The sequence below is a fragment of the Parasteatoda tepidariorum genome, chromosome 8, assembly GCF_982258835.1.
Source record: "Parasteatoda tepidariorum strain Cologne lab strain chromosome 8, Ptep-v5.0, whole genome shotgun sequence".
NCBI classification, from domain to species: domain Eukaryota; kingdom Metazoa; phylum Arthropoda; class Arachnida; order Araneae; family Theridiidae; genus Parasteatoda; species Parasteatoda tepidariorum.
Window position 1 is genome coordinate 73,579,993 of NC_141762.1, and position 25,386 is coordinate 73,605,378.

The 25,386-nt window shown below is 29.6% G+C and overlaps 1 protein-coding gene across 3 annotated transcripts in view; it reads left to right on the top strand.

Moving 5' to 3' along the window:
• The window catches only part of LOC107444296 (neural cell adhesion molecule 2), an 802,953-nt gene that overhangs the window by 679,509 nt on the left and 98,058 nt on the right, over positions 1 to 25,386 (top strand). For all 3 annotated transcript variants that reach the window (XM_071181215.2, XM_071181216.2, XM_071181214.2), the window contains one exon: positions 8,748 to 8,954. In XM_071181215.2, the coding sequence (XP_071037316.2) occupies positions 8,748 to 8,954 (207 nt within the window). The remainder of the gene's footprint in view (positions 1 to 8,747; positions 8,955 to 25,386) is intronic.

Sequence of the window (25,386 nt, forward strand, 5' to 3'; positions counted from 1 at the left end):
TTAATGTATTAAATGCTGGATACATATATGTTACCAAAAGACACAGACACGAAGGTCAATATTTCATTCTATATGATGATAGAAACCACTTTGTTGAATGAATAAAGCATAGTAAGATGCAAAAATTGTAGAAAAAACGTGTCTATAAAGTGCAATAAATGCAGAATTGAATGGTGCTAAAAATGTTTTAAATATTTTTCTATAATTCCTTTCTAACGAATTCAAAAACGTTTTTTTAATGAAAATGACTTAATTTGAACTGTTTTTAATATAAATTCAAATTTTTATTTCTTGTTTTATTCAATGTTAGATGAATCTTTCAGAAAATCAATCTGTGCACATTTTGTCTAGCCTCCCAAAATTAGGACGTTTTGATTTTATTTTAAGAAAAAATATTTTTTATAGTTCAAAATGAAGAATAAAACAAAGAAAAATTATAGACATATGAAAAAAAGGATGAAATTTTATTTAAAAAACCGGAAAAAAAAGATATAATCTTTTCATCAGCCCACACGATTATATCCGTAAAAATATATATCTTTTTTTTTCCCGGTTTTTTAAATAAAATTTCATCTTTCTTTTTTAAACTGTCGTTTGTTATTTTTTTACTTATTATTCCCCCCCCCCTTTTTTTCATATGTCTATAATTTTTCTTTGTTTTATTCTTCATTTTGAACTTATCCAATGGGTTCTGTTTACTTGCAGCTTAAGCGCAATAAATGAAACTTATTGTTTTTCTTTACTTTCTTCGCGTTTTCTTGTATTGATTTATATATATATATATATATATATATATATATATATATATATATATAACAAAAATGTCTTTAAACTAAGCGTAAAAGGTCAATGATATCGAATTACTAAGTATGAAAGCTGATGTATTTTAAGAAATAAAATATTATGAAATATCAGCAAAAATTTAATTTTTTCTTTTCTGAGGGACACAGAGAGTGATGCAATTAACCTTTTAAAGCATGTATCATAATAAGCTTTTGTACGATAATTTCTAAAGTTTACATTCATTTCTCATGGATGAAAATCAATTACCCAACTGCCGAAAAATCCAAGGATTTACGTTGCGGAAATGAAATGAAATAAGGAATCCTATTGTATAAAGAATCTAAGGAGTTGTATTTTATGAAGAAGAATTTCAAAAAGAAAAATCAACATTACAAGCATTGTTGGAAGAATTCTGTTTTCACCATACAATAGACTTAGGATACGAATCAAAAAGAAAACCCCAACGAAGTAAGCAAGGAATGAAATATATTATTTACTTTCTTTCTAACTATCATTCTGACTCTTGTTGCAAAAACCGAATACTTATTGTAATTTATTCCGTCTCATAAAGTTGGGTTCAGTTCCGGTGTAACAAATGGGGCATTCGTCTAAAGAAGAAGAAGAAGAAAAAAACATCAAAGAAAGGGAAGATATATACAGGTTTATTGGAAATTCGAAACAAAAGCTGAAGGTTTCTGATTCTGGTCAATATACGTTTTCCTTTCAAACACTCAACAGTAGTTCTTCCGGGTAAGCTTTGAGCTTAGCACCATCAAATTCGCTTTCTTAAAGATAACTGTAAAAGAAATATCTTTAGACTCAAATAAGAATATTGAAGACGATAAGAACATTCCTTTTAGATTTAGGCTGTGGTAACTTAAATACAATTTAGAACTAAATCTCTTTTTATCCGTAATTGTTAAGCTTGAGAAGATTATGTATATTTTTAAAAACACACTATTTGAACAAAAAATAAATAAATTTATTTAAAGCCACAACTGTTTAACCAAAATCACATGTAGGGGAGAGGGGGGCACATGTGAAATTTTTTTTTTATTTCTTCATTTTTCAAAAAATATCATCAATTTCTCACAGTAAAGAAGTCCATATATTTAAGTAGTCTTTTCTTTGTCTTATGGAATTTTTTGAGATTTTTCAAGAAAATATTTCTTTACCTTATGATATTTTAGAAAAATGACTTCAATTGTTCACATGTGCCCCAATGGGGGGCGCACATGTGAACATGCCTGGGGCACATATGAACAGGATTAAAAACACAAAACAATCATCATATTTAAAAGAAAAAATCTTTAATATAACAGATATAGGTACACATTACACTGAAGGGGTTGTAGCTTACTATGTGAATTTAAATTGTACAACAGTACTGTCAATAAGAAAATAATTTTTCCGCTGTACAATAATTTTTCCGCTGTTGGGTTTTTCGCATCTTCATGTTCTTCAGGAGTTGTAATGGACCTTTTACTTTCTTCTCTCATACTTTTTCATGCTTTTTTTTCATTTTACTGTCATTCATTTCTTTTCATTTAATTTTACTTCTCGTAATCATTATATAACACAAAATGGTTGACCATCAACCATTAAACAAAAAAACATTTTTTAAAGAAAAAATTAACAATTAATAAACTAATTACGGAAAATTAAATAATAATAATTTTAAATTCATACCTATTTTTAAACTTAATAACAACATGAGGATAATAATCTTAATACTATGTAGGGGTACATGCGAACTGTTCACATCTGCCTCTTTTTTTTAATCACAAGTGCCCTATCATCTTCCTTAAACCTAACTTGAAAAATAAAGAATTTTTAATTGAGTAAAAAAATAATACTTGTCATAAACTTTCCTGAATGTTCATATAATGGTCTGCAATAGTTAATTTTAGCTTATTAGTTGTTTATACTATGTTTTCACTTGAAGAAGCAAGTGATTATAATATATACAACACCAGCTGATACAAAGAAATTGTCAAAATAGAACAACAAAATGGCTCATTTTCCTGAAAGTTTTGCAGAGAGGTAGGACTAGTACTGCCATCAATTAAAAAATTTTCAAGATTTTTTATTTCAAATCATATTGGTAAAACATACCATGTTCACATGTGCCCCCTGTTCACATGTGCCCCCCTCTCCCCTATTTAACTTAACACAATTCCTAAAATGCACAATATAATCACTTATATTTTATGTATCGAATAAACATGAAGTATAATCAAAATCTCATCTATTTCACATTACACAAATCCTAAAATGCAAATTACAATTATTTATAATTCATGTATCTAATAGGTAGCTAAAGTATAATAAAACTCACAGGTATTTAACATAACACAAATCTTTAAATACACAATATAACTATTTGCATTTTATGTTTCTAATGTACATAAAGTATAACAATCGAGAAATTGTCGACAAAAGGAAAAGGTATTTTATTTATGTAGCTAAACAACTTGTTACAATGCATTGTTTAGTAGCTTATTCTGATCATTATTCTAAAAGTTAAAAATGTTCAAGCACCATCGAATCACTTTTATAAAGATAACTGCAAAAAAAACTACTCGAGACTCAAAAATATTGAAGATGTAAACATTTGTTTCCGGCTTTAAAAGATTTTTAATTATGACATTTTGAATATATTATAGAATTCCTTTTCACCCTTTATTTTCGATAATTAGGTTTATTTTATTACAGATTACTTTACTACAGAATTAATACTTTTTCTAGAAAGAATAATTTTGTTCTAGTCAACTTTTAAAAATCAAAAGAACATATTTCGCATTATAGAAGTCTTTATATATGCAGTACGTTAAATAAAAAAATAAGCAGTAACTTTGAGTGTTCTGTTTTTTTTAATTTTTATTCTTAGACTTCCATGTATTATGACACACTCTTAATGATTTGAAAGACTGTCCCCAAGTAGTCTATTTAATGAGTGCAGACGTTATATTAATTTAAAAAAATCGAACACAGAAACATACTTTGTCTGAATTGATGACTTTTTTTCGACGAATTTGGATTCTTGACCAATCCGTCTGGAACAATCCGTTGTCGGAGATCGTCACAATCTAGAAAATGTGGTCCTAAAAGTTTGGTCAGTAGAGTGGATGAAAGTGAGGACCACTTAACGTTAATTTTACTCTTAGACTCTTACATCATATCTCAAATAAATGATTTGAGTTTTAATACTTATTTTTGTAAACTGAATAATCTGTTATTATTCATGTAACTCAATGTTTTTTAACCACACTGTTAGAATTTTCATTTTAAAATTACCGTAAAATTATCAGAAACAGTCTGTCCATCCAATTAAACATGTAATTTAAAGTAAAGAACATTGCTTATCTTTACATTTTTGAAACCATTTACAACTAGTATTGTTTTAACTACTACAAAACCTTATGGATTTTTAACCAATAGAATTTAACATGGTTTGAAAACCGTAAAAAAGAAATTTAAATGTACATTGGAGCTAAAATTTTTGTTAGGAAATGGGTAATATAGCTAGGTTGTGGTTGAGTTGAGTTTTATTAAATGAACCGTGGAATACAGTTTAATTTGTTTAGATAGTTGCTATAGCTATCATAAGAGATGTGAATTACAAGAATTTTTTGGGTTAAGCATCGAATGTTGATGGTGCTGCCATCAACACGTGAAAGAGAGTATTGTTTTATAATAGTCCTGTGTCACCAATCGGGAATTGCAAGGCACTAGAAGCTCTTCATCCGTTGTAGGGAATGGAGAAAATGTTGTGGTGACAACGTTCTGACTCGAACCCCATTCTTTTGGTCATAAATTTGACAGATTAACTCTTTCGACTACAATATATCCCTAGCGTCCAGGAACTAATGCTGGAAAAGTTGGTGAGATAAAATTCTAATTTTTTTACCGTATTAGGAGAAAGCATAACGGTATTTCTTACAATTATCAGTTCGAATACCATCTTAATTGTGATAATTTGACAATTTCGTTTGAATATTGTAAAAGTCTATAAATAAATAAAATGTTTTTAACCATTTTTCGGAGAAATTCTTAACAGTAGAGACATGAATTTAGCTAAGAGTTAAGAATGTTATTAATTCAGGAAACTCTACAAGCAAATAATAATTGTATTCTTTTGAAGAATTGTAGAAATTGTCAGAGTAATTTTGACAGTTACAGTGATTTATGTTTTAGCAGCATAAAGTATTAAAAATAAACTTTTAATTTATTCTAACTGATGAATTACAGCGGTGATGAAAAAAACCCTCCCAAAATAATTAGCATAATGACTTTAAATTATAAATATTTTTTAGGCAATTTAATCAAAGGATCTCCTGTTGTTCTTTTTTAACATTACCTTAAAGTTTTCTTAATTTCTTAAGAAACTATTTTTTTCCTCGTGTGCTAGGTAGCAGACACTACGGCTCATAAAAAAACTTCGATATAAAATACTTTTTAAAAAACTTTCTCGTCTCCACGGGGCTTTTTTTCCCCCTAAATTCATTCTTTATTCTTATTCCTTGTACCTTTGATCATTATTGATAGACCTGAATAAGAAAAAAATATATTTTATCTTTCTATGGGAAGTAAAGATATTTTTCTTTCTTTATTATATTTTTTTTCACCTTTCCGAGTATTGGTTATTCTTTTCGTTCGGAATTTCCGTGTATCAAAGTAATTAATTCCTCCATAGGAGGAATCTGTTAAAAATAAGAATAAACCTCAGAATAAAAGAGGATATCCCATTGCAGTAACTGCTGTATTACGGGCATAAGAGAAAAGAGATTTTTTTAAAATTTTTCCAAAAACTTTTTTGTTCTGCAAAAGAAAGAAAAATCGTGGTTTGTTGTTGTGTTTAAAACAGTCTGATTTCCCATACAGTCGAATAGAATTTATGCGGTATGTAAGAAAATTCCTTTCTTTTCTTTAAAATTGTACTTATATCAATGCACTTTATATCTTAAATATTAAATTGAAATTCTACAATATAACCGAAAGTAAAATCATTCATTCGATTATGCGGCATATTTTGTTGAAAAAAATCTTTTTTTTATATAATTATGCATAAATATAAATTATTCGAATATCTGAATAAATCTATATATATATTTCTCTTACTCGGCGACAAAAAAAAGCCTCATTACAACTCCCCGAATGGCAACGCTAGAAAATCGACCAATGATTGCCTCTAAAAATATCACATGCCAAATCTAGCTGAGATGGCTCAACATATAGCTCTTTTAAAAACGGAAACTGAAATAACCAGAGAGAGCATCAGCTGCTGCAATCTCACGTTATTAAGCTAGGCAGAAGTGAGTAGTCTTTGTCGATAGATCTCTATTTTAGTATTCTGTCTAAAGCTTTTTTTCACGAATTTATATATTACGAATTTATTTCACGATTTTTGATTTATATCACGAATTTATTTGTTTTATTATTGCTATTAGTGATTCATTGAAAAATGAGTCTCAGTCGTGCTGTTACGTTTTAAGATTTTATACTATAGCACATTTCTAATAGGTTTAACGAATTACATGTCATTTATTTGAATTCAAATTTATTTTAATGACTTAGTATTTACTAAAAAGATGTAATTTTTGTTTTAAAAAAAAGTTGTTATATGGATTTGAATGATTGTTTTGAATTCTTAGAAATTTGTGCATTTGCAATGTGACTAAGTTATCTAGCGAACGAAGCGAGCTTGGTTTGCGAAGCAAACCATATAAGATAGCGTAGCGATTTTCGGGGGTTGACGAGCGTTAGCGAGCAGGGGGTGCATCCCAATAGTATACATTATTTTTTCTATGTTTTTCTGAAACATTGGGAGTATAGAAAATTTTTGTTTTACACCTTTTTTCAAGTATTGGTTATTCTTTTCCATCAAAAGTCCTGTGAATCAAATAAATTTATTATTCCATGGTAAGAATCAGTTAAAAGTAAGAGTAATCCTCGAATTAAACTTTGATATTCTTTCGGATAGTAGCTGCTACATTACTGGTACAGGAGAAGAAGGCTGTTTTTAAAAATTGTTTCTAGAAACTCTACATTTATCAAAAGTAAGCGTTTGACGATGTTATGTTTAAAACTGAGTCTGTTTTAAAATTCTTTTAAAGCAAATTACTCTTCTTATACGAAATTACTATGTGTTTTAGTTTAAATATTATTATTTAGGATTTACAATAGTAATGATTCCTTTATTCGGGATTCTATTATATAAAAGGAAGCGGTTGTCTGTTTTGATATAAAAGGAATGTTTTGGGCTGACTACCTTAATTTTTTTTTTTTAAATGAGTACAAGGGGCAATATTAGCCCCTAACCTAAAAGTATGCTTAAAAATTTAACAGATTTCAAAACCTTCACAGTCTGCTTGGGTGGAAAGTTTGAAAAATCCGTATTCTCATTGATATAGCAGCTACCAGTGTTAAACTACACTGCAGACGATTCTGCTTTTTTACATATATTTAAATTAAAATATAAGTAAGCTTACACAATTCAATGCAAAATAATACTTTTACACGTTTTTCTTGTCAATAATCAAAATTGATAGGAAGTGAAGGCTACGTCCTAAAATTATTATACCTAAAACTATCTAAAGTCACTCGGGCCCTGAAAACAAAATTGACAAAAAAAGATACTTATTTGTTTAGGGGAACTGTAAAATTTTACAATGCAATTATTGACGCTAATAATGCTCTATTGATTTTAGTAATTTGTGTTATGTAGAAGGTATTATGGATATTGTTGATGCTTTAATAGATATCTAATAGACAGATTTACTACATTATTATACAGTATTTATTATAGTTACTGTGGTAATAGGTTTTTTACAGTCCCTTGAAGGGGAAGTGCCGTAGAAAATTTCTTAATTGTTTGTAAATTTTGATTGTTAAGAGTTGTTTTTGAGTAAAGACATCACGTCAAAGAAGTATCTTTTTTCATGTATTTTAAATCTAAGTGACGTTTGCTAGCTTTCAAGTATATTAAGAAAAGGGATACTTTAAGCACGTTCCTTATTGTTTAATTATTTTTATTCATTATATCGATGTTTAAAGTGAATGTCGTATAAGAACTACGTCTCAGAATTAGCAGTCCTAAAGTTATCTGAAGCCTATTGCTTATTTTGTTTGTAGTTAGTTTCTGAGAAAGTGTTTCTATTATATTAACCAAGTTAAAATCATTAGTAGATGAAATTTAAAAAAAAAATGTGTTACCTAAAAACAAAATAATCGAAGAAAATGTACTTGTTCTTTAAAGCAAACCGTAAATATTTACAATGTAGTTTTTAACTTCAAATGATAACGGTTTTTCAAAATTGCCCAACATTATCCAAACAATAATGCTAAATTATCAATCCTTTATTAATTTTGGTAAATTGTATTACCTAATAAAGAGCATGTACATTCTTGTTGGTTTAATAGATGAACTAATTTACTGTTTGCTATACTATACGCACTATTGGTACTGTGGTAATAGTTTATTTACAGTCCCCCTGAAGAGATAGTTCCAAGGAAATGTCTTGATTGTGGTAAGTTCATTTTATGAATCGGTCTCGAGTAAGAGCATCATGTCAAAGAATCCTGAATGTATTTAATCTTAAATTTTAAGCAGATAAGTGGGCTTCAAGCCACTACGAGGATCGAACCTCGTCCTTCGCAATGATAGCTGAGTGAATTTAACCATATAATTCTGCTAAAATACTCAAGAAGACACTGAGGAACAAACCTCGTATTTTGCAATAGCAGTGCTTTGAACCACTGAACCATCTAATCATATTCTTGGTACCGCAATAACTGTCCATAAACAAATATATCGCATTAGATTTATTTATTTCAACTAAAATTTTGGAAATCTGTGTAACTTATGAATAGATTTATTGTTACTAAATAAAACTTATTTTACAGTTACTACTTTTTCAAATTTTGTAATTTTATTAATATATTTTTTTTCCTAATTTTTGTAGGAAAACCAAGACCAGCTGTGACGTGGTGGCGAGATTATGCTTTGCTGGATGATACTTATACATTTGTAACTGGTGACAACTCAGTAAGGAATGAATTAGAGATAGATGAATTGAAAAGAAATGACTTATTAGCAGTTTTACAATGCCAGGCTTCCAATAATAACATCACTGTGCCAGCATCTGTTTCGATAACTTTAGATGTTAATCGTAAGTATATTTTATTTTAAGAATTCATTGAGAGAATGAAGTTACTAAGAACACTGATTTAGTATGAATTTTTTCATCTTATACCATTTTCGATTCTTTAAAAGTTTGATATTTTTTATCTTAAAAATTAATAAAAAATTTCTAGAAAAAGCTTAATGTCAAAAACGGAGTTTTCTGAATCTTATTTCATATTTCAGTCATTGTTTTCTTTTGTCATAATTTTAGTCTCTTTAGTAAGTTTTTTTTTCAAATTTTAATAATTAAGATGTATTTCTCTTTTATAAAAAAATTACTCATTCTGAAAAACTAATGTTTATAAAATTACCTAGTTTTAAAAAATTGAAATCCTTGCATTAAAACACTTTTTTTTAATGGTGGGCACTTGGGGTTTGTGCCATTGGCCTCAGAAATACCAGAACTGCTACTCTCTTCTCGTTACACAGTGGGCACCTGTGGTGGAGCAGCTTCTCCCACGTCACACAACCACAAACCCGTTTATAGGGCGGGTCACATTCACACATTCACACAAAAAGAAAAGGACATAGAACACAGAGAGAGAAGGAAACACCCATGCCCTGAGCAGGATTCGTACCCGCTGCCAATTACTCCGCAGTCAGACACGCTAACTACTCGGCCACCTGGTCGGCACATAAAAATATACATTGTCATATTTAATATGGCATGTCATATTGTATCAATCTCAAATTGTAACAAAAAAATTTTAAAATGCAAAGCTTCAAACAATGCAAAATTTGATTGAGAAATTTGATACACTGTTGTGCATTTTTAAGTGTGTTAAATATTCCACTTTTAAAATTCTATTTGTCTACTGTTATTGAATAAGTCTCACATTAAGACAAAAATGATTAAAATACATAGTTTCAAATATTACAAACTTTGAAACTCTTTTGGACATTACTAAGAGCGTTGAGATATAACACTCTACTATTAAAGTTCTTCTACTCTACTATTGAATCAATCTCGCATTGTAACAATAAAAAAATAATAATTAAAATTCCGACATTGTGAAAATTGATATTATGTTGGGAAGTTTTAAGACTGTTGAGCTATAATATTCTACTCTTCAATTTTTCTATTATTAAGGAATCAATCTCATGATAATAATAAAAAAAGCAAGAAATAAATAGCTGGCAAACACGGAGAAATTTGTTAGATTGGTGGTCATTTTAAGTGTGTTAAACTATAACATTCTACTATTAAAGTTTTTCCACTCTACTATTGAATCAATCTCGCATTGTAACAATAAAAAAATAATAATTAAAATTCCGACATTGTGAAAATTGATATTATGTTGGGAACTTTTAAGACTGTTGAGCTATAATATTCTACTCTTCAATTTTTCTATTATTAAGGAATCAATCTCACAATAATAATAAAAAAAGCAAGAAATAAATAGCTGGCAAACACGGAAAAATTTGTCAGATTGGTGGTCATTTTAAGCGTGTTAAACTATAATATTCTACTATTAAGGTTGTACTATTCTCCCATTATTTAATTAATTTCACATTGCTAAAAAGTAAGAAAAAAAATTGAAAAGCATAGCTTCAAGCAATGCAAAGATTTGATACAGTGTTTGGCATTTTTAAGTGTATTGAGCTATAATATTCTTCATTTCGTAACAATCTTTTGATGGTGCTTTGTAAACCATAATATCTTACTTCTATACTTGAATACACGCACGATACTATGTTTTGAATTCAATAGAAACAAGGCTCAATTAAAGACCTTATTAAAGTTGTAGCTAATTTCCTCCATCCTGTCTGCTTAAAATCAAATTTAAATTTTAATTAGTACAATTGATAAAAAAAAGAAGGTAAAATCATATATTACGCATAATGTGAACTAAGAAATTATTAAAATTAATGTGGCAATGATAAGGAACTAATAATATTAATAACTCTTGAAATATGTACTTGACAAAATAGATTTTTTTGTAATCTAAAGTTGTTGTTTTTTATATTTTTATTCATTACAGTATGATTTAAATTATCGCAATTTTTTTTTAAAATTTAGAATCAATATAAATTACGAAAGCATAAGAAATCTAATTTTTTAATAGTAATGTGAGCACATAACACTGAAGTAAGTATTATAAGATGAATATTCTTCTTTCTATACTAAACATTTGAAGTTCTCTAGCGTCTTTAAAATAAACACGATTGTATACTTTCATTTTCTTTTATAATGGTTCAAATGTTTTTAAAGCCAAATTTGCTTTCAAATTACTGAAAAAAATGCAAATCAAAAAGCAATAAAACGGTATTTATTCAAATAAAACTGTTTTCATACGAAATAGTAGTTATACGATAGCGCAAATCCCTTCTTATACTCGTTTAGTGATACTAAAATAGCTTTTTTTTCATAGTGAAAAATTTTTCTTCTAAACACGATTATAAAATTTTATTTATTTATTTGTGGTAAAATGGTTTCAAGTCAAATTTCTTTTAAAATTATTTAAAGAAATATAAATAAATTTTTTTCATGGTAAGCATATATGCTTGATGAAATGAAGTTAATAAGGAATAAATAAGGCAAATAATAATTTATTTAAAAATTTATATAAATAATACATGTGCTTTACTGGGTGATAATAGCTTGGTCAAAGCTTAGAACCAAATACTGTTTATCAAGGCATATGGATATCTTACAAATTTGAGAAAGTAATGCCATAGCAACAACAAAATAAACTCTTAAAATAGAAATTGTCTCTTTCATATTATTTATTTTTATATAATTTATATTTTTAATATTATTAACTTATTAACAATATTTCGGTATTTTTTTTACTAGAAACCCTAAATCTTTCTAAAAGGATTAGAAAATGGGGTTTAACATTATATTCCTTTGTAGCTATTAAATTATATGTACATGTGTTTTTTTTCTAATTTCATTTATTTCCTGATTATGAAACCCAGAATTTCTATTGGGAATCATATGAGCAGGTTCAAAGCTTTATTATATTGGTATTAACTGTAATTATTTATAAAATATTCTAAAATGCTTCTATTTTGAAAAAAAGAACAGTTTTAATGCCTTATTATACTAGTACATCTTTTCTTATATTCTTTTAATGATACTAAAATAGTTTTTTTTTCATGGTGAAAAAAGTTTCTTCTGAACACGATTTGAAAATTTTTTTTATTTATTTGAGGTTAAATGGTTTTAAGTCAAATTTCTTTTAAAATTATCTAAAGAAATATAAATAAATTTTTTTTATGGTTAGCATATATACTTGCTGAAATGAAGCTAATAAGGATTGAATATTTTCTTTTTCATATTATAAGCTGAAAATTCCATAATTTCTTTTTCCGAAAAAAAAGACGTTTAGATATTTTTATTCCTTTTTTCGAATTCTATTGTTTTTCTTTGGCTCAGACACGTGCATTACGCTTCTTTTTTTTATCCCTGTACACCTTTTATTGGAGGATAAAGTACATTTTCGTGTTACCATCGCTCAATCAATAAATGTTTTTATTTTGACCGATTAAGCCAAATTCGATTTTTTCCGTTATATTATCCCAAGTCCTGTAGGACTTCCGATGGATGTTTTTAGGATCTTACAAGAAAAGAAGCGCAAGAGCTGAGATAATCTGCAGGTGAGCATATTTTTTTTCTCAAAGAATGTAGCATTTTATACTTCCTTTCACCGCCGAACATCTGAAACTTTTCTGTTTTCATCCTTGTTTTCTTAACCAACAACAGCTGTTTTTTAGCGTTGTAGAAAACGTGATTAGATTAGCGATGCTGTCCTTTTCTATCAAATTTCTGCTTTCTCCGTACACTTATTTCTTTTTAATAGTGGTAATACTGTACGATGGTGGAAGAAATTAAATTCTAGAGTATTCGGTGGTCTCTAAACTTTTTTTTGGGAAAAGGAAATGTAGGGATTGAAAAGCTATTTTTCTTTTCATTTACTTTGTAATTAGAAGCAAAAGAAAGGTTTCATCTTAATTTAGACTTTTCTTTTAAACTAAGATTACTCTAATTAAGTAACTGAAAAATATTTTTTTATAAGTGAAGAAAAAATAAAATATAATTACATGTATTATTATAAAACAAGGCATTTAAATCTACTAAAAACGTATTTTTGAGAATAAAACAAATAATAATAGTAATTTTTTCAAATATTTTATTTAAAAAATATAACGCTTGTACAGTATTATCAAAAAATTTAAAATCATATACCAACGTTTAATTGTACAAAATATGAAAAAAATAGACTTTTTAAGAGAATGTCAGGGCCAGATCTCCTAAAAAATGGAGATTTTTTTTTCACTATGAGGCACTATGTCAGTGATATTCAAAACAAATTATTTTCAAGAAAAGTTGAAGAAAAATAATGTGCATGAAAATTAAATTTAAAAAAAGTTATAGATTTAAAAGCAATTGAACGTCCAACCTCTTCATGCAGTAAAATATTTTTTTATTAAATAGGCTTCGTGCATATAACTATGTGTTCCTGCATTTAAAATAATCAGTAGTTAGAGTCACTGTAATTAGTTTGACTTTTCTTTTTTGCGATATTCCAAGAAATTGACATTGTAACTACAAGAAGTGATTTTATATTGACAAGAAGTAATTTTATATTGACATGAAGTCATCTGATATTGATACGAAGTCATTTTCTGATTATCTAAAATTACAATCATCGATAAGTTTTATGCAGTTTTGGTACCCAACTATAAAGTTACAAGCAATTTCATGAAAAAATAAAAAAATAATGAATATTTTGTGCAACATAACAACTATTAAAATAGCAATCATACCAAGGAAGAAATAATAGAGGTCTGTAATATCATTCCAGATTTGACATTAAACTCTCCTGATATTGATGAAGTTGGCAAATGTTTTGGGAATAAAAATCTAAGCTTAAGAGAAAAAAAATCTCCGTCTTCCATTAAGACAATTCTTAACCTGGGCTGTTTTTTGGAGAAGAATGAGCTACAATCGCTCAGTGCCAGAATATCCCAGGCGTGTTCCACGGGATTTAGTTCCAAAAATATAACCAATCATCACATATTCAAAATATATTTGATTTCAAGGTAGCTCTCGAAAAGCCAGCTAAGCGTAAAAGCCCTTTAAGTTCTTTAAAAAAGTATTTTGTGAACAAATTTGTTTTTAAAAATTCTTACTCAGAGCTCCAAGAGTCAGGTTTTTCGAAAGAGTTAGGATGTCCCCTTGGTACTCCCGGCACAGAATTCCAATCTAAATTGGTGTAGGTAAAGTGAAATTACTTTCTCTTCACTGAGGAGTTCAGCTTCAATCTGAACAATAATTATCTTAATATGTTCCCACAGTGATGGAACCAAGAGCCCAGTAACATCACTGAATCATGAAAGTTGATTGCTAAGGAAGACGAGGAGGCAAGTGAATCTAAACCATCGTATTATTGGACAGTCACACAGACCTGAAATGCTTTTAAAGGGTGACACTCATAATTCTGTGGTAGGGCCCATAAAGCATACCTTGTATACTCTTAGTTGTAGCTCGCCACTCCCGCCCACGAACCACATGAGGCTTAAAAATGCCTAAGTCCTCAAGTTAATTGTTCTAAAATATTTTTAAACCTCGTAACTAGCATGAGTCTAGCATTTTAAGTCCCAAATTGCCATCAGAAGGATTGGACATTATATTGCCGTTGGGAGGATCATTCATTATTTTTTATATAACTGTCGTTGAACAGCCGGCCCAATTACTGGGGTTACGACTTATGCTCAACTCCGTAATTTTGAACCCAATCCAGAAGACAACGGAACTCCCGGATTGGGTATTGGGAAAAATTTTGCCTTCGTGGAGGACTTTTCGATTGAACTAACCCGCATTAGCAGGTCACCAGAACCTCCCACGGTTAGCCTGACGACAAGGAGACTCTATCCAATGATCCGGCTCCCACTGTGGATATTTCACGTCTGCACTGTGGTCGGTGCAAGCCGGATGCGAAGTTCGTATCGACTGGGATTCGATTGGAAGGCGAATGCTCTATCCCCGGATTCTGGAAACTTAATATGTTTCAAAAAATGTAAAATTACTTGGATTTTTTCATTATTCAGAATATCAGATTATCATTATTAATAAGATTATTTGATTGAAATTGATATTAATATTCAGGAAAATAAATTAGAAATCTTTGAAATACATTAAGTCTTTTTACAATTTTTTCCAACTTAATTTGGTCGTATTGAGAAGCAAAAATATTAACTACGCTTTTCAACAGGTGCACTGCTAGGCTAAAGGCTTACAGATATTTAATTCATAAAAACCATCGCATAAGTATAGTTGAGCTTCCTGGAAAACAGTTATATTTATAGTTCTTTATTTCGAAAAGAATAATCAATTTGTGTTTTGTCAACACTTTAACTGGGAAATCTATTTAATATAAATAAATATTTTTAAAAAAAATAAGTTTTTTATGTTATATTTCTCACATAATCAAAATATTTTTGAAGACAGTATTTTTAACTTTTTCTTAAAAAATAACTCTAAAAGTATTTCTTCTTTTTTCATTTATAGTTTTCCTTTGTATGACAAATGACTAAAACTCCAATATTTCACAAAAAAGGTGAACCAAATCTTTCCCGTGTGAATGGAGGACAGCGATATTAATTTTTGTGTCCTGAAAAAAGAAATATAAAAATAAGAACTTTCAAACTCAAATACTAAACATGAAAGAATTTACTTTTGGAGATAGTGAAGGGGAAAATAAAACATAAAGAAAACACATGTAAGATGCAAAAAAGAAAAACGGAAGAAACGTTAAAGAGTGTTAGAAACTTAAAAACGCGAAAAGTTACAGCTAATACTTGGGAGTTTTCTGTCAAACGCCTGTGACAATGCCATCCATTTTACCCACATTTGACTTTCGCATGCTTTCTCTTGTCCTACTCCATTTCTTTGTACTTTTTATCCCATTTTCTTGTCTTGAATTTTTTTTTTCTAAAAGGTTCTTTCTGATATTTTCCCGCCTGAGCTTCAAACTATGACAGTAACTTATACTTTTTTAAAAATTGTAAAGTTTGGCAATTGGTGGTTTAATATTTTATTTTGTGAACTGTGGGGTATTTTTGGCAGTTCGACTAAGAAAAAAATGAGGAAGTTATTTGATAGAAAAATATGTTTTAAAAACTGCATCGTTTTATAATATGTACTGCAAAAATAGAAAAAAAATTTTTTCAAGATAACTGATTCATATATTTCTGTTTTAATCCTAATTGAAACTAAGTATATAATATCAAAACTTAAACCATCTATTTTGAATAATGGTTCATGGTTATGAATCATAAGTTCAATAAAAATAACAAGGTTCAGCCAAAATTTAACTGGAAACTAAAAACAGTTAAAAAGACGGTTAGGAAAATACCTTTATATACCCGCCACTTTTATATAAGCTAGTTACAATATATTTTTAATATCTTACTAGGAGGCTTCGCCCCCTGCTCGTTGGCGCTCGCCAACCCCCGGAACTGCCTTCGCAGTTCATTTCGGATTGCTTCGCAATCCGATGCTCGCTCATTGGATACGTTCTAAACGTCTAGCTTTAGTATACTTTTTTGAACACTGAAGTTTTACGAAAACTTTTCACTGTAGAAAATTCTAATCCTGTGCATTTCAATATTAATTTGAAAATGCAAACAGTTCACATATTTTTCTTAATCACACTATTCTAAATTTCAGTTGTTGAAAAAAGTAACTGTTGTAAGTTTTGTTTTAAAGTCTTTCCCACCAGAGGGCTAAAACCATGTGTTGTAAAACAATATGAAATAGTACTGAACGCCGGATGTAAAGCATTGGCTTCGATGAAGATAATTTTGTGAGAATTTTTTTGATATTTCGGTGAGAATTCACCCGATTAGACCTATGATGCTCACTACGTGCTCTTGCGGTAGAAGCCTATCAATTAAAACGTATTAGCGTTTTATATAATATAGATTAGCCACATGATAGATAGATATGAAATAAAAGGAATGATTCCGAGTATATTTTTTCTGCGGTTGAGTGAAGCACAAATGTGACGCATCTTTCGAGAGTGTAACGAAAAGTAAAACAGATCTTTCTGGTACTTTTCAATTATTTTGATATCCATAGATGATCATGAAAAAATATCAATCCAACTTAATAATTCCAATCGTCACATTTTTTAAGAGTTGAATCGATTCATGGATCCTTATCGATGGTTACCGCCCCCTTTCTGTTTGAAAATGACATTTAAATCAGTTATTTTCAAGCGAAATCTGACCCGTGCTCTTGGCCATTTAACCAATTTGTAAAAAAATGCACGCCCTTACATTACGTTTTTATGCAGCATCTTCCTGGACAGCAGTTCTGTGTTTCACTGCTTTTTATGGGTTCATCTATATACAAACCTTTTCGGTCTTGTATATCTGTTAAAATCACTAAGCATTGTTATGAAAATAAATAAAAACAGAAAATTATATAGTTCAAGTGCTTTGCTATATACATTGTTCAAAACTAAATAATTCAATTACCTATCATTTGTGCACGATAATCAGTAAATTTTATTTAAAGTCAATAAATTTTACCAGGAAATTTTAATAAATACATTTTATTGACATCTCATTTCAAAAAGTTAATATTTTCATTGCAAATGTCATAAAAAATATCATCACAATGGTATAAAATATGTAAAATAAATTTTCAATTAATATGCTTCTTTTTCTTCTCATAAAAAAACCGTTTTAAAGTACATATACATTAGAAAAAAAGAAAATGTATGTATACATCGCGCATTTTAAATACGGCAATTTGGACTGATCTTTCCCCCACTTGAATTTCTGATTTATTCATTTTCATTTCTTTTCGTAAACAATTTAAAGCCACGTCCATCTCTTAAAAAGACTTGTCAATTCGGAAAATGGAAAATTTTGATGAAGAAAATTCTTTTCACTTTTATTTTTCTAACTTTCTCTTTAAATCTAAAAAATAATGTTTTCCTCTCTTTTATTTTACCACATAAAATCAAGTCGTTTGCTTTGAATAAAATGATTTTCTTTAACCACAGGCCAAGTTCTAATGTATTCAACGCATTTTGCATCTTCCATTTATTTTAAATCAAACGTATATAAATAGTTGCTTTTGGTTGCCTAAAATATTTGATTCTGAGGGTATAATAAGACCCATTTAAATGTATTGTTTTAAAACAACTTTCAGTTAATTATTAAATTTGATATTTAATCATAAATAGTATGTTTTAAATTTTATTTACTAGCATAGTAATATTGTGGTGTGGCTAAATCAAAAAGGGGGGTGACTAACATTAAGTCAAATTAAGATTAAATAAAATTTAGATACTAATTATGTAAAGGCCGAAAAAGTATAAATGGTGTACAGAGGAAGTGGGTGCAAACATTAAGGTAAGCGCAACAAAGGAGCATGCTGAAAAAAAGGAAGAGAAAACAACTTATACTGTAAAATTACTCACCTGACTCATAGTTAATGATGCAGAAAATCATAGTTTATTTATAAAATAACATTTAAAAACAGGTAAAAATGCTTGGCAAACATGCCAACACCAGAAATCTCGGCCTAAGCCGCAAAAACTAAACAAAACTACAATTGAGAGAAAAACAACTGCTACTGACTATTTCTTCATTATGAAGATAGGGAAGAAAACTCTCGCCAAAAAATTAAACTTTTGCGAATAACCATTCGGTTGGCTGGAGAAGGATCAGAGGGGCAAATCACAGAGCTGCAAATATTGGCCAACTGGCGAAATTAATTGTTAAGCTCCATGCCAAACATGAAGCGGGGTTGTCTAAAGTGGTGATACACCTGGTAAAGAATTTTGTGGAATGTTCTGGAACATTCTTGGCGCCATCATAAGATCAAAAGGGGCGCTTTGCAATTGATGCAAGCCGAAACGTGGGAAAGAGGACTTGCTGACATTCCTTCTCCATCCAACAATAGGGGTTTGCTGACTGGACATACATCTTGCTGTCAGCAAGTAACAAAAGGAGGAATCTTCTTTTAAAGGAAGAACATACATGCAGAGAAAGATTACTTTCCCAAGGTTACAAAACAAATTGAGGCTTAAAACTTAAATATTACATGAAATATATTGCAAAGAATTATTGAATACTGATAACTAAATAACATTAATTACAAGTGTAAAAAGAAGAAATTAAAAAACATACAATTAAAAGTTTATCACAAATTTAACAGTTACAATTATTTAAGCGTTTAATACATTATTAACAAAATAACAATTAACAAATGATTATTAAATTAGATGAATGATGATGATTACATAAATTAAGATGATTAGATAATTAAATTAGAATTAACAATGATTAGATAATGAAATTAGATAATTAAATTAAAATTAACAATTGATTTTATTTAATATGTAGTATACCATACTACATATATTCCCCCCAGATACAGAAAAAAAGGTGAAGCCTTTTTGTACAAAAACTAAATTCAGGACAGCAGGATCTGAAAATAAACAAATGCCAAAACAATTAATATATCCAATGCAATAATGGGAAGACAAAAATCAGAAGCTGGGAAAAAGGTAAAAATTTGCATCCAACAAAAATTAAAAAAAAAACTTGAATAAATACTTAATTGACAACACACAAATACACTACACTGAAAAAAAAAAAAACTTGGTGAGATGTTAAGTTGTTTTCAATGAATAATGGCAACACAAAGTCTAAAAAAAAATATATATACACAAAAAAGGAAAAAGGTTTACAAAATTCATCTGAAAAGCAAAAGTATTAGTGCTTGAGAATGAAATTCGTGAAAAGTCACAATTTGGGAGGGAGTCCATGTCAAGAAGAACTAATCAAGTAAGACAGATAAAAATATGTACTGCTCCTGTAGCTGTGCACCTTGATCTCAAACAACACATCCAACCATTTAGCTGCTATTAATTTGACGAAATACCACAGTTCAGTGAATCCAGAAGTCAACCATATATGATGCACGGTGAACTATGAAACACCGACATTGAGTTGCCACTAATTTGACGAAAACACAGAGTTCAATGAAACCAGTAGGAGCACGATATGAGACTATGTGAACGAAGAAACATTGTCATTAAATAAGAGGCCAAGATTACCTCAGTATAAGACGGCAGGATCATGCCTCAGGAGCCGATAGTAGACAATACACACATCAGACATCTCCAGATACGGGATATAGACATCAGGGACGAAGACAGTTCGAGGTAGCAGATACACTGACCACTTCCAGATAAGGTCTGGCAAAAGACAACTGGCAGAAGTCCAGATGAGGGATAGCAACATCAGGGATGAAGACAGTACAAGGTAGCAGATACACTGACCACTTTCAGATAAAGTCTGGCAAAAGTCCAGATGAGGGATAGCAACATCAGGGATGAAGACAGTACAAGGTAGCAGATACACTGACCACTTTCAGATAAAGTCTGGCAAAAGTCCAGATGAGGGATAGCAACATCAGGGATGAAGACAGTACAAGGTAGCAGATACACTGACCACTTTCAGATAAAGTCTGGCAACGACAACTAGCAAAAGTCCAGATGAGGGGTACAGACATCAGGGATGAAGACAGTTCAAGGTAGCACCAGAAGACAGAGCCGAGCAGTACAGTTTGTGTTGTTGTAGTAAGTTCTGACTCATATGTTCATACAAATATTGAAAACAATTTATATTAGCTCAAACAAAGATATATGCATAAAAACAATACTTATAGACAAGTAAGTATAAACAAAAAATGAGAATAATGTACACTAAAAAATTTAGACTTTGTGTTAGACCAACAAGGTTTAGAACATGTCTCCAAAAAAGGTTGCATGAAAATGCATATAAAAATGACAAATAGAAGATTGGGATAAAACCATTACTTAAAATTAAATGCAGTATTAAAATTGCATTAAAGGTTATTTGTATAGTACCACATTCCAAAATAAACAAGGAAAACCTAATTGTATTAGGAAAAATCCAAAGTAATAATTAAAGTCACTTAAGTTACAAAATGTTTACATGAATAGTTGAGTAAAAACAAATTAAGAAAATAGGTAAAAAGTATTGCCCTGAGTTGATAAAAAATTTAACAAGAAAGTGATTAATTAATTAATGATTCTGAAACAAACGTTTCGATCACAACATTCCCAAAAAAAATCTTGTCAGGCCTGATAAGATGTCACATGTACGCCAGCGTAGCAGAGACATCCCAAAATTTTATGGGGGTTAGCAAGCAAAACATTAGCAAAATCACACAAACAGTTATTTGAATTAAACATGTGAACGAAGAAAATATCTAGTATTTTGTTGAGGTAATTTATTACTGGTAGCACACAGAGATGTTTTTCTATGCGGGGCTAACCTTAGACGGTTTGCATGAATTTTAAACACAGGAGCATTAGGATTAGATAAAAATTGGATACTAAAATTAACATCATTATGTTTTGTAATGATGGTGTATGGACCATTGAATTTGGGATTAAAAGAATCTTTGGATTTCAAATATACAATATCATTTACTTCGAATTTACGAAGTTTAGCTTTCCTTTCAAACTTACTGTTTTGATCAGTCTGATTCTGCCTTAAAGAAGTATAAGCATTACTATAATAATTATTTAGATCATTTAAAACCTGAGAAACATAAGAAGCTTGGTCTAAACTTATAAGTTTATTGTTAGAATTTTGGTATGTGTCAAAGAAAATACTCATTTCACGACCAAAATGAAGCATGTTAGGGCTATATCCTGTGGCAGGATGAATAGCACTATTATAGATTTGTTGGTGAATTAAGAGGGCAGATTGAATAGAAATTCCTTGTTCTCGCAAGGCAATCAATGAGGATTTTAAGGAAGTGTTTATTCTTTCTGAAACTGAGTTCAGTTGAGGGTGCCCTGAAGTGGTATGTATTACCTTAATACCTAGTTCAGAATTTATAGTATGAAACACTTCACAATTAAATTGAGTTCCAAGATCACTTAAAATCATGGTAACTCTACCAAACAATGACATATAATTTAACAAATGTTGGACCATAGTATTAGCAGTTAAGTTCCTTAAATGATATAATACAGTAAACTTACTGAAGTGATCAATAACAGTTAACACATGCCCAGTATCTTTAATAGGTCCAACAATATCAATACTAATAAAATCCCCAGGGCGAGTAGGTATGTACACATTTTTTAAGGGGGCTGGTTTGACAGAATAATGCTTGATGCGAATACATGCATCACAAGATAACACATAGTTTAACGTGTCAGCATAGTAGCCTTTCCAATAAAATCTTTTCGACAATAACTCAAAAGTTTTCTTGACACCTGTATGAGATACATGAGTAATTTCCAAAACCTTAGGTCTGAGAGACTTGGGCACAACTATTAAATCAGCATAATCATTCTTATTATATTCTTTATGAAACATGAGTAGCTTAGTATCAGGGGATATAAAATATTTATCAATAATTTTAGTGTTTAAGTTATTATCATTTAATTTAGTAATGATATCATTAAGTTCTTGATCTTTGGTTTGATTGTCCTTAAATGTTTCATTAGATATTTCAAATTTAGGGTCAGTTTGAGTAACACACACTAACTCATTATTTTTAGGATCAGAAAAAGGTACAATTAGGGATTCAGTATTATCAAAATCATTAAAATTACAGTCTTCTCTTAAATCAGGATTTTGGCATCGACTAAAATAGTCAGCTAGAACATTACAAGAACCGGGTACATATTTAAAATCAAAAGTGTACTCACTTAATAAAAGAAGCCAACGCGTTATAATGTCAGCAGGTGAAGTAGATTTTTTGTAGTATTTAAGGGGTTTCGAATCAGATAGAACTGTGAATGATTTGTTGTATAAATAGTACTTGAATGCTGTTATACCCTTAACAATGGCGAGCAACTCCAACTTTATAGCAGGATAATTTTTCTCACCCTTATTTAATGATTTGCTAAAATAACCTACTGGATGAAAACCATCCTCATATTCTTGTAATAACACAGCAGAAACTGCCATTTTACTTGCATCAGTGTTTAAAAAGAATTTCTTAGAAAAGTCAGGTAATTTGACAAACGGCTTGTTAAAAAAAATATCCTGTAAGGATTTAAATGCATCTTGATGCTGTTGGGTCCATTTAAATGAAATATTCTTCTTCGTAAGATCAGTTAAAACACCAGTTAATTCTGCAAAGTTGGGTATCAATGAGCGATAAAATCCGCATAAACCTAGAAATCGTTTAACTTGTTTTACTGTTTTTGGAGCAGCAAAATTAGTGATTTTAGCAATATTAAATTCAACAGGTGAAATTATGTTTTTGGCAATACGAAAACCTAAATAATCTATTTCTTGTTCAAAAAATCTACATTTAGAGGGAGTAAGAGTTACATTATATTTACTTAAAATGTTTAACACAGCTTTAACTTTACCCATCATGTCATCAAATTCATTGGCACAGATGATAAAATCATCTTGGTAGGCATAAATATGCTCAATACCATGTGCTTTTAACTCATCAATAATTTTGTCAACGAAAGCTTGAAAGGTACTGGCACTAGTTTTGAGACCAAAAGGTAGTCGTTTGTTAGAATATGTACCAAAAGGTGTAGTAAATGTTAACACCTCCTGAAGTTCATCAGGTACCATTATTTGATTATAAGCACTTTTAAAATCTACTTTTGAATAATATTGAAATTGAGAAATATTGTTAATTAGAGTCGAAATCTTGGGAAGAGGGTACGTTGAATTTTCTATTATGGAATTAAGTAACCTAAAGTCTAAAGCAAGTCTATATTTGTTTTGATTAGAGGAGTCAGTATCTTTTTTCTTTACTAAAACCATGGGCGAAGCCCAGCTAGAAACATTTCTTTCAATAATATTAGCATTCATTAACTCAGTGAGTTCATTTTTTACAATATCCTGTAAAGCTTGTGGTATATCATAAGGTAAGGTTTTAATAGGGTTATTGGATTTTAACTTAATACTAGGTTCAACTAAATCGGTACAGCCAAGTGTGGCAACAGATTTTGAAAAACAAGCATAATTATTTAATAATATATCAGCAATAACATGTTTTTGAGATTCATTTAAATTATCAAGGTAAAAATCATTAATAGACAACTCTAATTTTCGTCTTTCAAGCATTTCAGGTGAAGCTTGAATCAAATTTACATACTCATTATTGACATTTTGGTTATCAAGATTATTTTTAACATCAAAATCACTAGAAATTGATCCAATTTTGCAAGACTTATTTAAATGAATTGGTGATGCACTTTTGTTATATATTAATACATGAAATGAACTTTGGGTTAAATTATGAACACTTGGATGCATCAATAAATCATTATGATTAATAAGGGGAGTAAACAAAATGTCATTATTTAAAAATTTGTCATTATCAGTAGAGACATTGATGAAAACACTTTCATTAGGATCAATAACAACCTTATTAGTTAAATGAACATGTGATATTATATTTTGAACATTTTTCTGTTCAGACAAAGGTAAAGCAAAAGGTAATTTAAAAGAGTCAAAAATCAATTCATTATTCTTAGAATCTATAATTATGTTATATTTGGATATTATATCATATCCAATGATACCTTGAAAATGAGAAGTATTAAATTTAGATACAAAAAAATGATGCTTAAACTGACTATTACTGATTTTAAAAGAAATTTGAGCACACGATAAAAAATTAAGTTCAGAGTTTAATGTAGAAATTTTTACGTTTCTAGATAAATATTTAACTTTAGTTACTAATTTAATTTGGTCAAAAATATCTTTAGGCATTAATGAAATAGAAGCACCAGAATCAATTAAAAATGTGAACTTTTTATCACCAAACATTATATCAATAAGTGGTAAATTACATTTGTTTTCACTAAAAAAATTAAACAAGGTTGTCTCATTAGACATTGGATTTAAGAATTCAGATATTTTTGTTTTACCATCACCCATAGTGTGATTTAAATACTCAGAAGGTTGATCAGACTGATCAGAAACAGGGGTTCGTTTAGTTTGAAAAGGGACCACAGTTTGCCTACAATGTGGTCCCGACACTAGTTTAAATTGGGACGACCTTGATTTTGTGGTCTTCGGTTATTACTTGAACCACTACTTCTGTTAGGATTTTGCCCAGAACCCTGCAAGTTCAAGTATTGGTAACATCGAGCCATAATATGACCATTTCTCCCACAAAAATGACATACAACTCGTTGTCTAGCATTGTTATTTTGGGTTCTCACATTAGATGTTGTGAATTGAGGACAATTTTTTAGACAATGGTCAGGAGATTTGCATAGAGGACATAAATTTACTGCCTCTTGAACAATAGTAGTCAATTGCTTAATTTGATCTTTAAGCATTTCGATTTCAGAGCATTGGTCCATATTTTGGGTTTTATTTAGAACATTAACTGCAGCATTAGTATGTGGTGCAGAGCA